General features: G+C 37.6%; 1 protein-coding gene across 2 annotated transcripts in view; it reads right to left on the bottom strand.

Annotated features, from left to right (window-relative positions):
- Nucleotides 1-23,059, bottom strand: part of ELAPOR2 (endosome-lysosome associated apoptosis and autophagy regulator family member 2) — a 173,955-nt gene that overhangs the window by 57,688 nt on the left and 93,208 nt on the right. The window contains exons 1-6 of one of the 2 annotated variants that reach the window (XM_058725237.1): nt 17,607-17,623; nt 12,707-12,902; nt 6,845-6,992; nt 3,514-3,600; nt 1,333-1,438; nt 182-334 (exon numbers count right to left, since the gene is read on the bottom strand). In XM_058725237.1, the coding sequence (XP_058581220.1) occupies nt 182-334; nt 1,333-1,438; nt 3,514-3,600; nt 6,845-6,992; nt 12,707-12,902; nt 17,607-17,616 (700 nt within the window). In that variant the 5' untranslated portion in view covers nt 17,617-17,623. Of the gene's footprint in view, nt 1-181; nt 335-1,332; nt 1,439-3,513; nt 3,601-6,844; nt 6,993-12,706; nt 12,903-17,606; nt 17,624-23,059 lie in introns of those variants that run through there. The other variant, XM_058725236.1, reaches the window with a different exon arrangement.

The raw sequence follows: 23,059 nt of genomic DNA, 5'->3' as shown, positions 1-23,059 counted from the left end.
ATGCACAAAGGGCAATAAGTCGTATTTTATCCATTCAATACTGATTCACTTTAGCACTTGGTTCCTGGCACACCGTTCCCACATTTTACGTGTGACTTCTGACTCATGAGTCTACACTGTAAACAAACATAATTTTAGAGAGAAAGAACAAAGACTGTTAACTGGCAAAGACCAGTCCTACCTGAAAACTGGGACTCCTCTTCACACTTGATGCATTCTTTGGCTCCTTTCTCAGAGTAGGTGTTTCTGGGACAGACTTGGCAGATGAACGAGCCTGGTTTGTTGCTGAAGGTTCCTGGCTTGCACGGAAAGCATTCTGATGTGTATGCCACCCCTGTGTGGTAATGAAAACCAGAGCATGGGAGGGAGGGCCCATGAGCAACAAGCAGATCAGCACCTTCTTGCTGCTTCTACCAGAAGTGAGAGAAGTAGTAATAGTGAGCCGGGATCCTTTATCCCATTCATGCAACAGCAACGAAGTATTTACCGTGTGCAAAAAACTGGGATAGAAACTATCCTATGCATCCTAAGTAGAGCAGACACTTAAACAAGAGATTGAGATTTCAACAGAGGTATACTAAATTATCAACTGAGTCGTCAAAAAGACAATTCCACTAACTCTAAGCTCTCTATGAGCCTACTTTTCTCTGACCTTTATGGCCACCTGTTCCCTTTTCCTCCACTGATCATTAAGTCACAGGCAAGACGTAACAGACCCTAGGGGAAATGGCCTTTTCTTCTGGCTTGTAATTCCAGCCTTTGCCAGCAGATGTCCCCATGACTAATGAGTTAGTGTCACAGGAACCAGTACAGAAAGTAATAAAATAGAATCCATTAATAAAGGAGAATCACTGCTTTAATTAAAAGTAGCCCTAATTGAGAATGAACTATTCCAGAGTTTATTGGCTTCTCTCCTGGGCCAGAAAACGCCTGACTGGTTCAGAGAGGCATAAGAGGTTTAGGAAACAGTCAGGCAGAGAAGTTTATGTTATTGTTATTTCTACAGATGTAACTGTGAGCTGTTACATCCCAGTGAGCTCCATGCCTGGCACAATAGACATCTGTTGAATGAAGAATAGGTTCTTATGAACAAGGATCATTTTATTTTACTTAAAGACACCAAAATTGTTATCATACTTATTTTTTCACAGAGATTAAATTTAGTTTACAGGTATAAAAACACCAGTCAACTTGTCCAAAATAAAATCATGGTCTTTAGACATGTATCCTACCCCATAAGCCCTTCAGACATCCAAACCAAACATTTAGCCAATGTTTTAACTAACTCTAAAATGTGATGTGTGATCACTAAAACAGATTGCTATGAAATACCTTCAATTGTGATATTTTTTACCAAAACAGGCTTGACTGCCTTAGAACCCATAAGGATGCCGGTAGTTCTCCAGTACAGTATGTTGGTGCCTGACTTCAGCATTACCTGTAAAGAGGAAGACAGGGCACTCACATCAGATAAACCAGGCTCCTTCAACCATACCTGAAAGCTGATCCCGTATACACTTTTCAAGACATTTTTATGAAATACCATTAATTGGGAACCTACAACCTTAAGTCTACTGCAAATTCAGACCTAAGATCTGTTGTGGTCACATTCTCTTAAAAAAAACAAACAAACAGTTTGCCAATCCAAAAAAATATGCCAGTAAAGAAGGAAAAGAAAATTCTTTAAGTCTGAACAAAAAGAGAAAATGATTTTTAAACCATGTGCATGAAGTCTTGGCTCATAATTAAAAGGTGCTCATTCTAGACAGTAAAAAGACACGCAGCCCAGTGTGTATTGACTGCCACTATTCACAAGCAGATATTTGGGCTCTGAAAACAAAAGGCAACAGAATGAGTTTGCTTCCTTCTAAAATTATTTAATAGGGGTGCCTGGGCGACTCAGTGGGTTAAGCGTCCAACTCTTGGTTTCAGCTCAGGTCAAGATCTCACGGTTCTGGGTTTGAGCCCCACATTAGTCTCCACGCTGACAGTGCAGAGCTTGCTTGGGATTCTCTCTCTCCCCACCCCCCCTTCTGACTCTCCCCTGCTTGCACCTTCTCACTCTCTCTCAAAATAAATAAACTTAAAAGCAATATTTCAAAATAAATAAATAGAAATAAAATTATTTAAGAAACAATACTCCAACAGCAACCAGAGAAAAATCATGTAAAATAACATGATTTAAATGTGTATCTCCAGCACTTAAATGATCAGTACATCTAATATTTGCTTCCTTTGCCACCAGCACATTGTTCTTTTTACATATCAAATGACTTTTCTGATAAATCTCATGCCGTTTCTGTCAAAGGAACTGATATAAGAGTTCCTTGATTTCTCATTTGCCACTTTTATTCTTCTGTGTAGTCTCTGGCTGGCCAGATTCAAGCTCCATAAAATTAAAACATGTATTTCACAATGCCAGAGATTCAGCAAAGTTATACATTACATACTTTCCCCTGGGTTAAGTGAAGAAAGCATATTTGTTGCCAAGAGTTACTTGTACCTTCAAAATGCAGCTTAATGAATGCTTAGACAAATGGATCTTAAGTGGTTCTATTACCACTTCCAGGCATACAGATCAAAAATAGTCAGAGAGGGTACACTGTATGAATCACTCAAGGATGGGGCACCTGCTATAACGGAAAGGTGAGGGAAGATGGTCACTTATTGACATAGTGCTTAGTCTACACCGTAGGTACCACATGAGGACTTTCCTGTATAACATCTCATTTAACCCTGCAAGACTGCCCGCATGTCTTCCGTGAAAACTCAGATTCAAAGAGATTAAGCCAATTACCTAAAGAGACACAACTACAGTAAGCCAGAGTTAGATTTTAAATCCATGCCTTACTCCAACGGGAGAGGGCCTCCAATAATAACAGATTCACAGACTGTGTTACCTGATCATTGCTTTCAAGCTTTTGGAGTTGTACTGTAGAGAGTAGGTAGTAACTTTATCAAATGTGACCAGAGAGGGTACAAGTTTGAGCAACAGGTGACAAATAGACAGGAAGCAGGTTTGGCTTCAAACACGGATGGATTTTGTGAGATGCAGTGCTGTCCAACAATGGAGTCAGTACAGCCCCCAACAAAACAAGTTTGAAAGTCACTTGTTGGAGACACTGCAGAGAAAGATGGAACAAAGGATCCGTCCAGTGCCAAGAGCCACTGATCCTCTCCCACATGACAGGCACATATGCAAACTTACACACCCAGAGGTTCTGTGTATTAGTTTTCAATAGCCTTATTTCTTGTCAATGCCCCTTTGAAAAGGAGGAGAGTTGGAGTCTGACAGTGAAGAGAAGGGAAAGAAACCCAAAGAGAAAGGTAGGAAAAAAACATCTAGAAAGACCCTGTGTCCATGAAACTTTGAGGCAATTTCTTCCCTACCCAGAAATTGTCTAAATTAATGAACAATTTTTTTTTCATAAAATAAACTTCTTTATAAGATTGGGAAAAGGAAGGAGCAGAATGAGGATTGATGGGAGAGAAGAAGAACAAAGAGAGACTTACAGAATGAGAGCCCCATTCTCCATTGTCTGTGAGTTTTACCCACTTGTCTGCGGTGGTGTCCATCTCCTGGCACTGATCATTTTGAATCTATGGATAAAACACAATGGCCCCAGTAAAGCTTCTTGAATAATGGCTTTAATTAAAGGCACTACTCAGCACAAGACAGGCCGTAAGAGCTTCTTTCAATACATACTAAATAATGGCCGTGAGTAATTCTCAGCAAGTAAGCATAACCAAGGCCTCTGGAGCCCAAGTGACAACTGTTTACTATGGTTCTAAGTAAAGCATCCTCATTATTGTAACAAAAGGGTTAAGAACAGAGAGGAGGGAAGGAGAGAGGATCAGAGCAGTCAACCCTGAAAATTCACAGAAAGGAGAAAAGTCATCACCAAAAACTTATCAAATGTGTCCAAACTTGCATTCACCATGCAGGCCCCAAAGTATAAAGTTTATTTTTGTAAGATTTAGGGCAGTAATGTTTTAAATTAATAAATAAATGAAATCTGCTTTGTGTTCAGTTCCACAGGACTTATTCCAAAGTCCATACATAGGTAAGTGGCTACAGCCAAAGCCAAAGCCCTAAATTTTTTCAGGGTGGGGGTGGGGGGGGTGGGGGGAGGAGGATAAATGTTAATCATATGCCAAGCCAATTCAAATGACTACAGCTACTATCTTTAGCACCAAACACTTTGTGTTTTCCAGACAACTCTTACAAAATGCCTCAGAGTTTGCGCACTATTTTTCCAGGCCTGTGAAGAATACACAGACATCAAAAGGTTAGGCTATTTTGCAGTATTGCACAAGAGTCAGCAACAGAGTAGGGTTAAAGGAAGAACTCATCCCCTCTACTTCTGCCAGAATTACTATTTCTTTCGTCTCTACATCTTTGCCACTGTATTCACCTTCCAGACTAGTTTAAAAACAACATGACAATGCACTCTGGGGGAGCCTGGGTGGCTCAGTGGGGTAAGTGTCTGACTTCAGATCAGATCATGATCTCACGGTTCATGTGTTTGAGCCCCACATCAGGCTCTGTGCTGAGAGCTCAGAGCTTGGAGCCTGCTTCGGATTCCGTGTCTCCCTCTCTCTCACCTCCCCCAGCTTATGCTCTCTCTTTCTCTCAATAAAAAATAAACTTAAGAAAATGATTAAAAAATGTACTCTGTAATAGATATTTCATAAAGGTTATTAACAGGAAAATAGATCGTTTTAACATCTCAAAAGATCAGGGAATATCACCTACTGAGGCTATTTTTTTTTTTAACTAAATCTAATCGTCATATTTATACTATAAGCATAATGGCCATTCTAATGCAAGTGGTAAGCCATTTTTAAGCAGCTATGGACCCTAAATATACCTTTGATGATCAATGTTTGGAAAAGCTGAAAGCATTTTTTTTTTCAGCTGAAATCAAACATCATGTGTTTTGAGGACATTCTACTGGCATTTTGAAATCTGATTTCTGTTCTTCATTCTAAAGGTAAGTAGTAAAGGTATGACCTTAGTCCAATCACTTATTCTCTCTAGGCTTCAGTTTTGTCATTTAAAAAGAAGAGTGGAGGAGCTGAATGAAGGTCCCACATAGTTCTAAAATTACTTTATTGCTTTAAATTGTGTAATGTCTCTGGGCGCCTGAGTGGCTCTGTCAGTTAAGCAACTGACTTCAGCTCAGGTCATGTTCTCACAGTTCGTGGGTTTGAGCCCTTCGTCAGGCTCTGTGCTGACAGCTCGGAGCCTGGAGCCTGCTTCAGATTCTGTGCCTCCCTCTCTCTCTGCCCCTCCCCCTCCTCGTGCTTTGTCTCTCTTGTCTCTCAAAAATAAATAAACGTTTAAAAAAATTTTTAATTGTGTAATGTCTCTAGGTACAAGTGCATCTTTCAGTCTTGAGACATTTCCTTTCCATTAACCATGAGCATGACGACTTAAGTGTTGACTTTCTGAGTCAATAAACTTCTCCCTATCAGGCTGAAACATCAATAAAAGAAGGAACATGAACTCACCACCCCTTCTCAGTCTATAACCAGAAGAACAAAGGGACCACTGAAAGGAAGTAATCAAACTTCATGCCTCAAGAGTACCTTTACCAACAACTCTCAAAGGACTTACTTGACAATACAAAAACTAAATGCTTATTCTAACAGTTACATAATTACCTTGCTTCTTAACTTCATTCCAGTTTTAGTAAGATTGCAAAAATGTCCCATGGAGTTGGGAATCATTTACTCTAAGAAGTGTTTTGCAAACAAAATGTAGCTTCAAAAGGAAATCTGTTTGAATGTTACTTAACATCTTAAAGTCATCAAAAGATTAGAACCAGGAGGCTCCTTAAAAGGTCTTGTCATACAATCCACTTGGCAAAAGGGAATGCTGAGGGCTGGAAAGTTAACTTTAATTGCCCGAAACACACAACTAGCCACTGTAGTTGGGGCCTGAGCCAGAATCTCTTGACTTCAAATCCAAGGCTCATACTTCAACAGCAAATATCTCTTCCTACCAAAAAACTTCTGACTAACAATTTCCATAATCAGGAGCAATATAAATTTGTTTTAGCATTACTAGCACATAGGCTCCTGAGATTTGGACCACAGGAACATTTGTAAGATATTTTTCCCACTTATATGTAGAACACACATTTTTTTTTTTTTTGGTTTTATAAGTCAATCCGAAAACATTTTCTCAAGCATCAGAGTGGCTGACACAACAAATATTTCCTAGATTAGATACACTTTATATTAAATGTTTAAATAATTTTAGTGATAACAGCCTATTCTGTCAGACTATTATTTTATCCTATATTCCATAAGGCTATTTCATCTGTTACCAGAGACATCAACTATCTCATCCACTGATGCCTTTAGATTGTACAAAATTGACAGAATCAGAAACATACAGCCACTTCTATTTTTATAATATTGCCCAAGTTTACACATAAATCAGTCAAATGCTTGAAACTGCAAAGAGGAAAAAAAACACAAAAATTGGTGAAAACATGTTTTGAATAAAATCGCATCTGTAGTTATAAAAAAAAAATTAAAATGACTCTCGGTGAAGGTATTTTTCACACAAAAAGTCTAAATCAAATGCTCATCCAATGATCATAACCAAAAATGAAACAAGCCCTATGTTACTCGACAAGGTGAGAGTTCAGAGGTAACAACACTAACCAGAAAATAAAGTATTATAGAGAAATATAAGGTTTTCTTTTCAGATCAAAAGGTTCAATTAACAGGAAAAAATGAGGAGGCATACAATGCAATGGCAACAACTGATTAATGGAAATTTTACATGAATTTCCTCAAAAAGTGAATTCGAGAACATAAAAGGCCTTACAAAGAACTCAAAGAAGATGTTGTTGTCGACATACTGGTACTCAAAGAAGACATAACCCGACTTCTTAAGGTGCACAGCATAGATCAAAGATACTGTGCAGTCATCACGATTTGACTCTATGTAATTTCCACGAGGGACCCAAGAAGAGCTGTGGAAACAAAACCAACAGGCATTTTTACATTAGCATTCAGAAACCTCTTCTGTTCACAAGTTACCTAACTCAGTTTCAGAAGTAGTTCCATCGGCAAAGCACAGCAGAGAAGTCTCAAGCTTCTCTGGAACTCAAAGGCCAACACGTTACTGGGAAAAGGTTCATTTCTTATGGCAGGGACTTCCTAAATTTAAGGTTATGTGATTCATTTGCTAGGAAACTGCTATTTTTCCACCAAAAATTTGATCACCAAATAGATGACCACAAACTACAATCGTCTGAGGTAGAATTGTTTTCTCAAACAACATCTCAAGTTTTATTTATAAACACATATACCTGGCAGGGGGATGAGGGAGTTCCTTGAGATGAAAGAAGGAATAGTACTAGTAAAAATCCATTTAAAGTGAATCTAGGTAAAATATAGATCACAGTTTCAGAGTATATAATAGGGGTAAGAGTCTGGTTGGAATTCTTGTTTTAAAAAAGTGAAAAATTAAGAAAACACACTGGTGAATAAAATGTAAGTTGTTGGGGCACCTGGGTAGCTCAGCCAGTTGGACATTTGGCTCTTGATTTTGGTTCAGGTCATGATCTTACAGTTCATGAGATTGACCCCCGAGTTAGGCTCTGAACTGACAACACGGAGCCTGCTTGGGATTCTCTCTCTCCCTCTCTCTACTCCTTACATGCTCACACACACACAGTCACTCTCTAAATTAAATAAATATATTAATTAATTAATTAATTAAATTTAGTTGTAAATCTAACCCTAATTCTTAGATAAACCAATAATGAGTCACTTGTTGACTCTTTGGCCAAAAATATTTCTAACCAAAATGTATGAAAGCACAACTTAACACTCTTCTCTTCAGATGTAACTGTTTATATGGATAAGAATGAGATTTGGGCAAATTCTTTTCTTTCTTCTAACAGGAAAAAAATCTGAAGCCTGAGATTTCCAGATCCCAACATGACTCACTATTTGGTATTTGGATTTGCCCTTTCTCTTTACCTGTTAAACTAAAGAAAATACATGAGCCATGTTCAGGTACTGACAATACACAATGCAGGACTGAGATTCTTGAGAACAAGAAAATGCCCAAACTGACCCTGACCTCACTTTTCAGGACACTTCCCAGACTGTGGCACCAGGAGACAGCACTCAAGCAGAGCACAGAGTCTCACCGAGCTGAGGAGCAGAAATGAGTCATTAGGGCAGCTGAAGCACTTGGAATTTATAGGCCTGAGAATCAGAGAACAGGGTGTCCAGAAGTCCATATGGAGTTTCTCTGGGCTTGGGGCTGGAGTGTCCAGACATAGCAGAAAACAGCCACTGCAAAGCTGAGACATAATCACAGAGCTCACTTTAATGGGAGTCACTGGAGCTCCAGGTCAGCCAGAGAGGAGAAAACTTGATAACCATACTGGGCATTTATGGGAGACCCCAGAAGTGCCACATCTTGGAAAATAAGGGCCATGCCCTAAAGCATGTACTAGCAAACCTTTTCATAATGGGCCAGAGACTAAATATTGTTGGCTCTGTGGACCATCTGGTCCTTCCTGCAATACTTAATTCTGCTGTTGTAACTGAAAAGCGGCCACAGACAATGCATAAATAAATGAGTACAGCTGTCTTCCAATATAACTTTATTTACAAAAACAAAGAGAGAGCCCAAAGGCCACAGTTTGCCAACTCCCTCACTAAAATAAAGGCCATGACCTAGAACTAAGTGCGAAACTAATACAGAGCCACCCTAAAAAATAATAAAACCAGGCCTGATGAGGTCAAAGTGCTCTTTCAGTACCTAAAATGCCTGCCAGAACATAATTCAGCACTCTTAAAATGAAGAAAAAAAAAATAATCCACATTCCCTACACCTTAACATTCACAATGCCCAAGATATAATAAAAATTTACTAGACATGCAAATAAGTGGGAAAATATGACCCTTAATGGAGAAAAAAGACAGGAAAAAAAATCCCAGGCAAGTATTTAAGACAGTTCTTCCAAATAGAGTCGACTGTAAATAAAAGATGAATACAATAAGTGAAGGAATAAAGAATCTCGAGTATTTAAGGGAAATAAGAGCCATAAAATAAACTAGATGGAAATTCTAGGACTGAAAAATCATAACATGTAAAATTTTAAATTCACCAGATGGGCTCAGAGCAAGTTTGAGACTGAAAAAAGAAAAGAAAAAAGATAGTTAGTGATAGAGCAATAGAAATCATGCATTCTGAAATATGAGAGAAAAAAATTTGAAAAAAAATAAGGAGCCTCAGTGACCTTCAGACAGTATCAAGTGGTCTAACCTATGTGTAATTGGAGTTAAAGAAACAGAAGAGGGAGAGAAAAAGGCAGAAAAACATTATTGATGAAGTAACTGCTAAAATAATTGCTAAATTTGGTGACACTATCAACCTACAAATCCAAGAAGCTCACTAAACTTGAAGTAAATACAAGAAAACCAATGCCAGATATGTCATAGTCAAACTGCTAAGTAGCAAAAATATGGAGAACATTTTATAAATAGAGAAATTAAGGCACTTTACATACAAGGGAATTAATCATAAACAATACAGCTAGCTTTTCATCACAAATAAGGGAGAGTTCAGAAGGTAGTAGAACATCTTTAAAGCAGAGAAAGAGAAAAGTAAAGTCAACAGTCCAATGTCCAAGAAAATATTCTTCAAAATGGAGGCCAAAAAAAAAAAAAAAAGAGAGAGGCTTTCTTTCTTTTAGGTAAAGAAAAGCTGAGAGAATTTGGGAGCAGCAGACCTATACTATGAGAAATGATAAAGAAAATTTCACTGGTTGAAAAAAATAATCCTAAACATTCAGATCTATATAAAGAAAGAAGGAGCAGCCATAATGGTGACTATGTAGACAAACATATAAAGCTATATTTTTTCATCTCTTTTTCTTTAACTTTTTTCCAATGTTTATTTATTTTTGAGAGAGGGAATCAGAGCATGAGCCGGGGAGGGGCAGAGAGAGAGGGAGACTCAGAATCCGAAGCAGGCTCCAGGCTCTGAGCCGTCAGGACAGAGCCCGATGTGGGGCTCAAACTCACGAACCATGAGATCATGACCTGAGCCGAAGTTGGATGCTAAAGGGACTGAGCCACCCAGGTGCCCCTATATTGTTTTTATCTCGTTAGTTCTTTTAAAAACTGATTATTTAACATATGTTTCATTGTATTATAGGATTTATAAGATGTTTCTACATATAATACAGGACAATAGCACACAGATGAGGGTATAATTGTAACCACACTGTCGTAAAGTTTTACATATTATGCAAAAGGTACAGTAATAAATAATTATGCTGTCAGAATGCATATTGTAAGGTATAGCCTTTGTAATCAAGGTTAGCAAAGATATCTGAAGATATAAAAAACATTGACTGTAACAGAAAAAAACCTGATAAATTGTACTTTCTCAAATTTTAAACTTTGGTTTATCAAAAGACACCATTAAGAAAATGAAAAGGCAGGGCGCCTGGGTGGCTCAGTCAGTTAAACATCCGACTTTAGCTCAGGTCATGATCTCACAGTTTGTGAGTTTGAGCCTCACATGGGGCTCTGTGCTGACAGTGCAGAGCCTGCTTGGGATTCTCCCTCTCTCCCTCTCTATCTATCCCTGCCCCACTTGCTCTCTCTCTCTCTCTCTCTCTCTCTCAAAATAAATAAACTTTAAAAAAAATCAAAAAAGAAAATAAAAAGGCAAATGCCACCAACTGGGAGAAAACATCACACATACATATATATATATATATATATATATATATATATATGTTTGTGATATATATATATATATATATATATGTTTGTGTATGCACGTATATATTAAGTTTTATATAAATATATACATGACAAGAACTCATGTCTAGAATACACAAAGATCACATATAGCTCAATAAAATGACCCCAAAAAATAGAAAATGGGTAAAACATGTTGACATCTCACATACACACAAAAAAATAAAACACGTGGACAATGAACATATGAAAAGTGTTCAAGGGAAATGCAAATTAAAACCACAAGGAGGTATCATTTCACATGCGTGCACACACATGCACACACACACACACACACACACACATAAATGGCTAAAATAAAACAAAACATGACAAAACAAAATATTGGTAAATGTGTAGTGTAACTAGAATTCAAACACACACTGGAGTCTACAGTGATACAACCATTTTGGAAAACTCTGACAATTCCTTATGAAGTTCAGCATACATCTATATGACCCAACCAATTAAAAAGAATTAAAGCAAGATTGGATGAATGGATAAAAGAAGGGAGGGAGGGAGATGATCATAACAATATCAGACTGAAATTCACATTGAGAAAATTACACAATACAGTACATTGAAAAAGTTGTACTCATCATTAAACTTCTTTACTGAATAAACTACATATTCTAAGTAGAAAAAGAAGCGATGTCAACATCTCTCGCCCACTAAAACAAAGATCTGAGGTAGCATAACATCCTACTAGTACCTTCCTCTAAAGAGCTCTTTTGTTTAAAAATATTAAATTACATTTAAAAAATATATACACACATTTATACACATATGTATATACATGTATATATACATGTATATGTGTGTACATATATACATACATATATACACATATAAATATATATATATATTTAGACGTTAATGATATCTAATGCCACAACTCTCTATATATAATGAAATAATGATTATCAAAAGAGTAAAAATGTCACTTGGCAGAGAGAGAAAGAGCACTGGAAAACAAGAGGGATTAAGGGAAGGTAGGAAGGAGAGAATGCATCTTAGCTCAGCTAAATTATTCCCCAGCATCCTTAGCTCATGGTAAAAATGTTCAGTTCCTGAGAAGCCATTCTTGTTCAAAAGTAGCCAGAGGCCTAATGCTTAATTATTCTATACATGGCCATATAGAAGGAAATGTTATATAGCGAATACAAGATAACAGGAAGGATTACAGCCCAAAGATAAACATTTTATATCTTTTTAAAACAATTTAACATTCCACCAGTGTTGTCATTGGCAAAGCTAATAATCCCCTAAAGAAAGGAAGAAATTACAGCATAGGCAATATAGTCAATAACATCTTAATAACTCTGGTGACAGAGGGTAACTATAGTTATCACGAACATTTCATAATATATATAAATGTGAAATCACTATGCTATACGTCTAAAAGTGTTATATCATATGCCAACTATACTTCAATTATAAAATTTTTTTAAAGGTAGAAATTAAGCAAAAAGAGCTTTCCACCTTATTTAACCTACTCTCTCTTACAGGAGATCATTGAGTATCTAAATGAAGATTATACATTCTTCCTTTCAGAGGAAAAGAAAAACAAATCCAAAGTTACCCATTAAAAATCAGAGAAGGGTTTGTAAAAATTCCACTGGCTTCAATGTTATAAATTTATTATCAGAAAATTAATTTGTTTTTCTAATAGCTTTACTGCATTTTTCAATATGGTAGCTATTATGTCCTAAGAGCAATTATTTTAACCTCATGAAAATTCACCTACATTATTTGTAGTGACTGTCAAAAAAAAAAAAAAATGACTCTTGGCAATTAGCTTATCTAAAATCCCATTCAGTAACAAGATTATCCCCAACTTCTTTCTGGAAAAGAGCAACTATACCCTTCTCAAGTACTTAGTCAAGATCCAAAGACTCCCTTGGATTCTTACTTGTTACAGCCATCTGGCCTGCTGTCAGAAGGGCCGACCACAGTGTCCATGAATGTTGCAACGTTGGAAAATCCAGCTGGCAATTCATCCCATTCATCAAATTTGATGCCACTGCCCAAGGAATAGGTACCTTCGCCACATTTGCTGCATACCTGGTTCTTCATTTCTAGATACTCTCCAGAAGCACAGGAGAAAGCTGGAAGTCAGAAGAATATAGACCCCATTAGTCACTGCACTTCTCCATCAATTTTAGTCACCAGAATTACTTTTATAAAGTTCTGATCATGCTACACCCTAATTAAAGCTTTTTTTTTTTTTTTAAGTTTACTTATTTATTTTGAGAGAGAGCATGCCCATGAGCTGGGTAGGGGCAGACAGAGAGAGGGAGAGGGAGAATCCCAAGCAGGCTGCACACTGTCATATTACCGCAGAGTCTGACACAGGGCTCAGACCCACTAACTGTGAGCCCATAACCTGAGCTGAAGCAACAGTCGACGCTTAACCAACTGAGCCACCCAGGCACCCCTAAAGCTTTCTGAAGTTGTCCCTATTACCACATGCACTTCACAATTTGGCCCCACCGTATTTTCCCAGCCTCATCTGTTGCCCCATCCTCTTCCAAAGCTAACAAAATTCATATCATTCCCAAGTTTTTTCATCCTTTCTCTCCCTACTGTGGTCATCTTTCTCCAGAGAGGCTAATGAATCCATCTGCTCCACTTGGAAAACTCCAATTCCTACATCAAAAATGACCTTCTTCACAAGACCTCCCTGCCCCCACCAGGCAGTAGGTTGCTCAGTTGTGCCTCCCTCTGTCCTCCTACAATCCTCTTCTCATAACACTTGCATTTAGGCATCAGGCACACGCACGCGTGCACACACACACACACACACACACGCACACAAACTTACTCATAAGGTGATATATATGTGTATCAGTTGATGTGAGACTTTGAGCTTCCAGAAAACAAGTATCATTATTTTTGGATTCCTAAATCTATCTGGCAAATACCAAGTCCAAATAAAAGGTTGACCCAGTGAGTGAGAACTCAACATAAAGGGGTAATAGGAGGGTAGCGTTTCTCATGCAATAGCTACACCAGTATCTCCACTTTTTCAATATTCGCAACTGTGACAGTCATTTTTATAACCTCCATCTTATTGCTGATGACAAGCTCTGTGCTAATTCTGAGAACTAACTCAGAACTGAGAACTAAGTAGACACAGCAGGCATGGGCAATGGGAAAAAGAGTTGGCAGAGTTATACCAAGGAATGCAGTCGTGCTGCTGAGTTATTATTCATTCAACAAATGCAAATCTATGCCCCCCAAATGTGTGGTTCCGTGTTCAAAATGATATTAGTGACTTAAAAGCAAAGGACTTTCTAACCATTTAATGAGGATATTAAAGAAACAAGACCTCCAAATAAAATAAAACCTCCAAATTAATTGATCAATATAAACATATCTCCCAGCAGACTGAAGGAGCAAAGCTTCACATTTGGATAGATTCTCCTTTTATAACATATTTGTATACTTATCAAGATACACAAACAAGTTAATTTTTAAGAAATAAAGAATTAGAGCTAAAACCCACATTCATCTACTTACTTATTCACTCACAAAAATAGAATGTTTTTCTTCAGAAAAGCTTAATTTGTCTATACAGTTAAATTCCAACTCTCAACATCCCCAAATTAGTAAAACATCAGAAAATAAGAAAAGGTTAGGCAAAAGATGTTGCATGCTGGCTACAAAGTCAAAACCATCCTAGAACCAGGTTATACAACTTCCTATGACCTTAAGTGAGTTACTTCACCTCTGTGGGTCCTCAGTTCTCTCTCTGAAAAATGAGATAATAAACATAGTATTGCTTCACACGGCTATAGTAATTAAATAAAATATAGCATAAGGTGCTAAGCATAGTGCCTGGCATTTAATAAATGCTCCCTCTGCTATTATTACCACTCCCAACGCTACCAGCAGAGAAACACAGTAACGGAAAAAACTGTATTTCACCTTCTATGGTTTACAAGCCTTCTAGTAAACTGATAACTACTGTAAGAAACCAAGTTGAACGTGCAACTTCAGCTCAGGTCATGATCTCATGGTTTAGGAGTATGAGACCTGCATCGGTTCCACTGCCCGTGCAGAGCCCACTTCAGATCCTCTGTCCCCCTCTCTCTTTGCCCCTCCCCCACTTGCGCGCGCGCGCGCGCGCGCGCGCGCGCGCGCTCTCTCTCTCTCTCTCAAATAAATAAAACTTTTAAAGGAAAACACACACACACACACACACACACACACACACACACACACAGAGTCAAAACCATTCACTTACTATTGTCTATGGCTGCTTTTGCACCACAATGACAGAGTTGAACAGTTGCAGCAGGGACTACACCACCTGGTAAGCTGAAAATACTTTCTCATAAAATAATCTTTTAAGATAGTTTAGTCTAGTGTCCCAAACTGAACTTTTAATTAATGAGAAGTAATATTTTATAAGTTACTATAAGGGACTCTAGAAGCTAAGAAGAAGATTGCGTTGTGCTATTTCAGAGTGTTCACTGCCCTGTTAAAACCATTAAGAATACCCCCAACTCTTTCAGAGGTGGCTCCTTCTGTAAGACCAGAAGGAAGGCTGAAAGATAAAGTTGACAGTCAAAGTTCTGAGTATTTATTACACAGTCAATTCTTTTTATCCTTGGCAAATACAGGGTTAGGCTCCTATGAGACTCTGGCCACAATATCTTCAGTAACAGATCAATATATAACCTTGTTTTATGTGTGTTTCAGTTGAAAAATATCTTATTTAATGTACATTGTTCATTCATTAACATTGAACTTATGGCCAACAGCACTATAATTCATCTTCAAACTAAGGTTATTTAACCCATGTATTTTCTCCACAAGGCACATCACAGCCTTCTTGCACTTTGGAACACTAGCCAGCACTTCAGAACATTTGGGAGCCATTTTAGACAGTAAAATAACCAATAAAAGTATAAAAACGCAAAAAAAAAAGTGCACTGAATAGACTGTGAAGAGGACACTTGTTGACACTGTAAGAAACAAGGCAGAATGTCACCTTGCTTGACCTCAGCTGAGACTGTGTGATAGGGTGACTCAAATTTTTAAAGCTCTGTACATGTCTGCAAATGACTGTGAAAGTATTATTTGTATTGATGGTGGGGGGGGGTCACCAACAAATTTTATGAAGCATGTGAATTTTCAAATATGGAATTCACAAATAATTGGGAGCAATGTTTATAACAGACCTGTTTAGAAGGAAGATATTATGCCCATTTACCACATGAAAAAAATGAGGCACAATATATTCAAATAACCCAATTAGGAAGGTACCCATTAACAAGTGGCAAAACTGATACCCAAATTTAGGTCTGATTCCAAAGCAGCTACCTCAGGAAAATTCAACTTATAATAATAATAATTGATGCAAAAAAGGCCAAGCAATTCCAAATGAATCCATAATTATACTTTACATCCTTCTTCGTTTTTTGTCTTGAGTTGTTAAACAATATTGATTATTGTGCATTATGGAGCAATAACCATTCCCCATCCTGAGAAATCTTGTGGAATTTTTAATATATCATTCCTAAAACACACATTCATGAAATATTTTAGCAAGTTACTTCTCTAAGTCTCATTGTCCTCATCTGTAAAAAGGAAGATAATAATAATATCTAACTCAAAGAACTGCTGTGGGATTCAATAAAAGCCTTTAGCAGTGTGCCTGCCATAAATCACTCAATATATGTTAGCAATAATTATTAATAATACAATTCAGGGGTCTGAGACAACAAGAGTTCTGCCACTGGATTGATAATTTTTTATTTCCTCAGAATAATTATGTAATCAAAGCTAGTCAAATGTTACAGGGCTTCTAATGATCCAGGGGAAATAAAGAGTCTAAACCATTTTTCATTTTCATCATTTGTTGTTTCTCAATCTTTTGCCCATCCTGGGATCCAGCTCTTGAGTCACATGTCAAAGGAAGAGAAGAATCACATGTTCCTGTTAAATACAATGTGCTCTATGAGTTTATGCCAACACAGCACTGCTGACCTTTAGGCTGTCACCAACAATGACCAGTTTTCCCACTTCTGGTATCATCCATGTTAGCCAAACCCACTTTCCACTTCAACACTGCTTTCTCAGACTCTGGTTTTTTAGGTGGATTGTAAAAGTTTTTGTAATCTTAGGCACTAAACTATTTTCATTCAAATATCTTTAGAGTATAACAGGACACTTTCAACAAAAACAGGATGATAGTTATTGTAAGTAGCTGTTGTAACTCTCCTAAATGCCAGTTGACTATGTTTCATTTGAACAGTCATTTCTAAATAAATATGATTTTTCAACAACCTCAAAATCCTAGAGTATCTGAACTGAATTAAAGTTAAGCAGACACCAAAGTTCTGGCCTAAGAACAGAAAAACTTTATTTGCATAAGGTCCCATGCTACTCAACAGTCTGATATCTCACAGTATTTTACCTAAGCACCCAGAGAAAGAGTGATGTCAAAAATCCATTCTTTTGGGGCACCTGGGTGGCTAAGTCAGTTAAGCATCCAACTCTTGATCTTATCTCAGGTTTTGATCTCAGGGTCTTGTGTTCAAGTCCTCCACTGGGCTCCGTGCCGGACATGAAGCCTACTTTAAAAAAAGATCCATTCTCTTACAATCTAAACCAAGAGGTCATGTGTTAAACTCAGTGTTCTTTTCCTCAGCTTTATGCCTCTTTTCTGACCTCTATTTCTGCTACTGTGAATCTGTAAAGGTTGAAATATGCATGTGTGAAGAAACAGGGAAAAAAACCATTTATAGTCATCTATCACCAACTAGCAAAAAGGCTGGGGCAATTTATTTAACCCTCTATACCTTGATTCATTCATATTCCAGTGAGAGATCACTTCACTTTCTCCCTCATAGGACTGCTGTGGTCCCCTGAGACACTGGAAATCACTCTGAAAGTGAAAAGTGACCTGAAAATTCAAAGCATCTCTATGATCATGCAACCACCCAGTACAATGTACTAAATAACAGCTACTGAATTAATCATTTATATGCTGATTATCATCTATGACTTATGCCTAACAATAAAGACTATCTATTTAATCTTTTCACCACAAGGGCCTTTTAATTTTGCTATTTCTTCCTCCAGAGACCTCATGCTTTGAAAGATGGTAACTATCAATTACATTTATTCATAATTCATTCATTTTTCTATTTAATTCAAGATAATTTATTACTGAAATCTGTTTTCTAAACAGTAAACAGCAATAAAAACTAGTAATAAAAGAAATTTTTAATTTTTAATGAGATGCTGACAAGTTAGTAAGCCTATGTAATGTCATTACAGATAAGTACCTGAGAATCACACTATATTACATGAAGTCATTCAACAAATACTTCCTGAGTACACAGTATTTGGTTGGCAAAGACTACGCACCACGTATATTTTGGAAACAATCCTTATTCTGATGGAGTTTCTATGCTAATCTAGTCTAGACTTATCTACCTCAAAATGGATTCAAAATTTATATTCACTAAGCTAAATTCACTGTAAATTCTATCTTATCTGTAAACCTAAGTTAATAGCTAAATAAAAAGTAATTACATATATTTATGGGAAAATGAATAAATCAATTCCAGAAATAAGACAAGCAAATGTGCCTCTTTTTTCTTCAGTTGTTTAGTTTAATTTAAATAAGATTGATAAGGGGTGCCTGGGCGTCTGACTTCGGCTCAGGTCATGATCTCACAGCTCGTGAGTTCGAGCCTCACAGGGGGCTCTGTGCTGACAGCACAGTCAGAAAACAAAACAAAACAAAACAAAGTAGAAAATGGCATCTAGGAGAAATTGAACACAATACTGAGTCCAGCAAATCTCAGATCTTCTTTTTCCTCCCTCAGGGCTAGTGATGTAGGCAACACGTGAAGACTACCTTTTTATATTTTTACTTGTGAAATTCTCAGAAAAGAAAAAAACTACATCTCATTTTACAAAAATTAAAGTGACATAGGAGACATTCCAACAAGTGCATGAATACAAACCAGTCCTGGCTAATATTCTCTAATTCGCTCTTCTCTGAAAAAGAGGATTTCGTGAAAGCATTGCCCCTGCATCTCTGAAAACCATTTCCCGCCTCTAACATCCTTTCCAGTGGATGGGTCCTCACACAGCTCTGTCCGTAGGACCATATGACTGTCACTGCACTTCTTGAAGGGGACTGATGAGCCAGAAAATGATCCCCAGCCCCCCCCCAAAAAAAAAAAAAAAAAAACAGCTCCTGGCAGGAAAATTGATTTGTTATCCTGGCAGATTAACAATCCGCATTAAATTGGTTTCCAACCTTTTATGAGAAAAAGCTAACTAAGGTAGTTTTCATCTTTAAAAAAAAAATAACAAATGGTTTTTATTGTGGCTTTCTGACTTCAGTGTTTAATAGGGGAGAATACCAGTTCCAGTCCATCAGGCATAAGATGACATTAAGTTTTATAGAAAAAAATACAACAGTGAAGGTCAGGGGAAGGAAAACATTGAGAGTACTTGATGAGGTCACCAAAGGGGCCAGAAACGATGCATTTGTGAAATCAGTTTTCTCAACTTCCAATTATGTCCTAACACTTTGATTCTTATCATCCTGAACTTTTCCTCTTCCTTAGAAGGTGTCAGTCACCCTCTACTTCCTAATATGATTCTGCAGTTTTGAGGGCTGATTCCCTCATCTCCTTATAAAACATGTTTTTCAGAGAACCACCCTCAGCCACTTCCCACCGAACACCACAAGTGACCTAAAGGTTGATTTCTGAGCTGTCCTTTTCATAATCCCATTTGCTCAGGCCTTTCACCTGCCTCATGTGTTGCTGAGCCCATGCAACTTCCACACCCTTCCCACCTGGAACTTGATGTGTCAACATTCCAGACAAAGCCTATTGAGGACAAAGTATGCCTCTCCTTTTCCATATAAAACAAATTTTCACAAATCTGATTGGATCTCTGTGTTTTGCCTACAGAATAAAACAGCCAAGTCGGTCTCTAATTTAGAACACCACATTTAATCCACAAACATTCCAAGGTTCTAGAGCTTTCTTAGGAGCCATGAGAGGGCTACAGCACCTCTCTTCTTGACATGAATGAAGAAGGACCCTATTCTAAAATAAGAATTTGTATTGCTGAGGAGCACCTGGTTGCCGCAGTCAGTGGAGTGTCTGACTCTTGACCCCAGGGTCGTGAGTTCAAGCCCCACGTTGAACGTGGAGCCTACTTTTAAAAAATAATAAATTCTACAGTTGGATAAAGTACCAATTTTTTTCTAATAAACATTGAATAATGAAAGTATATGTATTAAGCATCAACAATATTCTAGGCACAGGGAAAAAAAATACTAACTAACCAACTTTTCGTTGTATATGAGGATACAACTACAAATGTGCCATAAATTCTGAATGTTATTCTCTTACCTTTCAGAGAAAGAGATACAATTAAGAAGGTAGTGGCCCCTGAATGGCTCAGTCAGCTGAGTGTCCAACTCTTGGTTTCGGCTCAGGTCATGATCTCATGGTTCATGAGTCCAAACCCCACATCAGGTTCTGCACTAACAGTGCAAAGCCTGCTTGAGATTCTCTCTTTCTCTCCCTGCCCCTCCCCTGCTCTCTCTTTCTCAAAAATAAATAACATTAAAAAAAAAAAGAATGAAATCTACAGCAAGATCATTAATGCATTAAAATGACCCATCAATCAATATATCTGAGCCTTTACATGCTTTTTTTAAAATCATTTAGTTATCTGGATATTAACTTGCATTATATTTTACTCATGAGGTAAAAGTTAGGGGAGCATGGATGTCTCAAGAAGAGGACTAACACTTGTTCAGTATATACTGTAGAATATTCCAAAGAGTCAGGACACCATAGGAGTTAAGAACATGAACCCAGGAACTAGACTGCCTGGGTTCAAATCCCCTTTTTGCCCTTGACCTACCAGTGTGATGTAATACAAGTACCTACTTCAAAAGGTGTGGTGATGCCTAAATAAATTTGAATGAATACATATAAAACATTTATAATTGTGCCTGGCATGTAGCAAATAACTGTTAGCTGTTATAATTCTACATTATTATTTTAATATTATTATTATTGTTGTTACCATTAAGTTATATTATGTTACCTAGCACTGTAGATTAGATGTATCAATTCATTTAACTTCCTCAGACATCCATGAATAGCTGTCTCTAGGTCAAAGTCCTTGGTATGACACACAGGAGCCTGTGAGATTTGCCAAAATCTCTGTACCCTCTTGTATTCTCTGACAACCATTCATACAGCTCTCAGAATGCACCCAGGGAAACCCAGTGCTGCCCCCAGTCTGCACCTGTGTCCATGTTTCCTATGTCTCAAAGGCCACTTTGTATCAGTGAATTCAACAACTTCCTTCAGGGTTTGCTTCAGAGATGCTCAGAGAATTAACATATATGGCCCATTAAATATGGCATTTATGACTCAATCCTCGGTATGGACACAATTTTTTGCACGAAGCTGCCAAAACTTAGATAATTTTCCAAGGTTATTAAGCTGGTAACAGATGATTCTGAACTTCAAACTTCTATCTGCTTCACTATGAGCCCTCTTCCTGTGAACAGAAGTCATCCATCTTCCTTGGTAAGATCACCTTAGGTGTTTATATCTATCATTCACTTTGCCCCAATACTATAACATGTTTACCCATCTGCTCTTATTACAATGAAAGGTCATAGAAAACAGTCATCTTTGTAAAATTATTTTTGGATTCCTATTGTCAAGAACATAGGAAATGATAAATGCTTGTTCCAGTGAATAAATTAAAGTTCAATAAGTAGCTGTGAACTGAATATTTTGCCCAAGATATACAAGCTGGTTGCAGATCTGGGATTTAACCATATGTGTATATCACACCTGACCATCAACCATGAGAGGTCTTCAAACAAACACCAATGTAAGGCTGCAAATGTACCTGCAGAGCAAAGAAATCACATGAAATTAGTTAAACCTAGTGCCTGGGTGGCTCAGTTGATTAAGCATCAGACTCTTGGTTTGAGTTCAGGTCATGATCTCATGGGTTCATGAGTTCGAGCCTGCATCAGGCTCCATGCTATCAGTGGGGAGCCTGATTGGGAATCTCTCTCTCCCTCTCTCTCTGCCCCTCCCCAGCTCGTGTGCTCACATGTGCACATGCTCTCTCTCTCTCTCTCTCTCTCTCTCTCTCTCAAAATAAGTAAATAAACATTTTTAAAAAAAAGTTTTAAAAAAAGAAAGAAATTAGTTAAATCTAGTGTAAGTAGAACCATATAAAAGTTTACTAAATTAGCCAGGCACGTGTGCTTACACCTGCGTTTTCCAAAAATTATATCTGCAGAAATTAGCCTGTGGGGTTCAACTACACATTAGATAAAGAGTCCTGTAATCAAATAAATTTGGAAAACTCTGAGCAAAACAGGATGCACTTAGCACACAGGAAATGTTCTATAAATATGTATTAGGTTTCTCAGAGACTTTAATATGAAACTGTTCACTGTAGCCCTCCATGAAGGGGATTCACCATTTTCTAAACATACTAACTAGTATTTCACCACAGAAAACCCTCCAAACACTTTGTTTACATGAAGTATTTCTTGGGATTAGTATTCCATGGAACAGACTTACAGCAAAGTATGTGACTGCCACTTAGTGCCCAGGTACTGTTTGCCCAAGTGCACTTGCTACTGTCCCAGTAACAACTCATCACAGAACAGAAACAGACTGAGTTGAATCCTGGGGAAAAGTCTACATTTGCAAGAGCTGTGATGCCAAGGAATGGATTTCTCAATCTCCCCCCCTCAGAAAGCTAAAACCAACTCTCTCTTCAGGAGAATCCCTCCTCTTCCTTTACTTCTAAACTGAAATTGAAAGCTGTTCACTGAAACCGTCATGAGTGACTCTGGCTATAAATAGGTAACAGTAGAGATCTGAGAGAAATCAAGAAAAAAAGGAAAAAAATTATATTCAATTTCTTTTTCTAATCAGAACATTAACACTTTTTGATCCAAGATAACCAAATATTAGAACTTTATACAGATACTAAAGCACAAGATTACAAAATGCCCACGAGACTCTGACCGAATTGAGGCCAACATATTAAATGGAATTACAGCTATCTTAAATGGTCATCCTCAATTAGAAAACAGTGTGCTATGATTGTGCTCAAAGTCATGACTAATATTTGAAGGGGAAAGCAACAGAAGACACTCCCAGGAGGGAGAGGTATCTTGTAATGTTTATGTCCACCTCAGTGCCTCAGACTTGTCTGAAAATAC

The sequence above is a fragment of the Neofelis nebulosa genome, chromosome 4, assembly GCF_028018385.1.
Source record: "Neofelis nebulosa isolate mNeoNeb1 chromosome 4, mNeoNeb1.pri, whole genome shotgun sequence".
NCBI lineage: Eukaryota > Metazoa > Chordata > Mammalia > Carnivora > Felidae > Neofelis > Neofelis nebulosa.
This window is presented reverse-complemented; position numbering and strand designations above follow the sequence as displayed.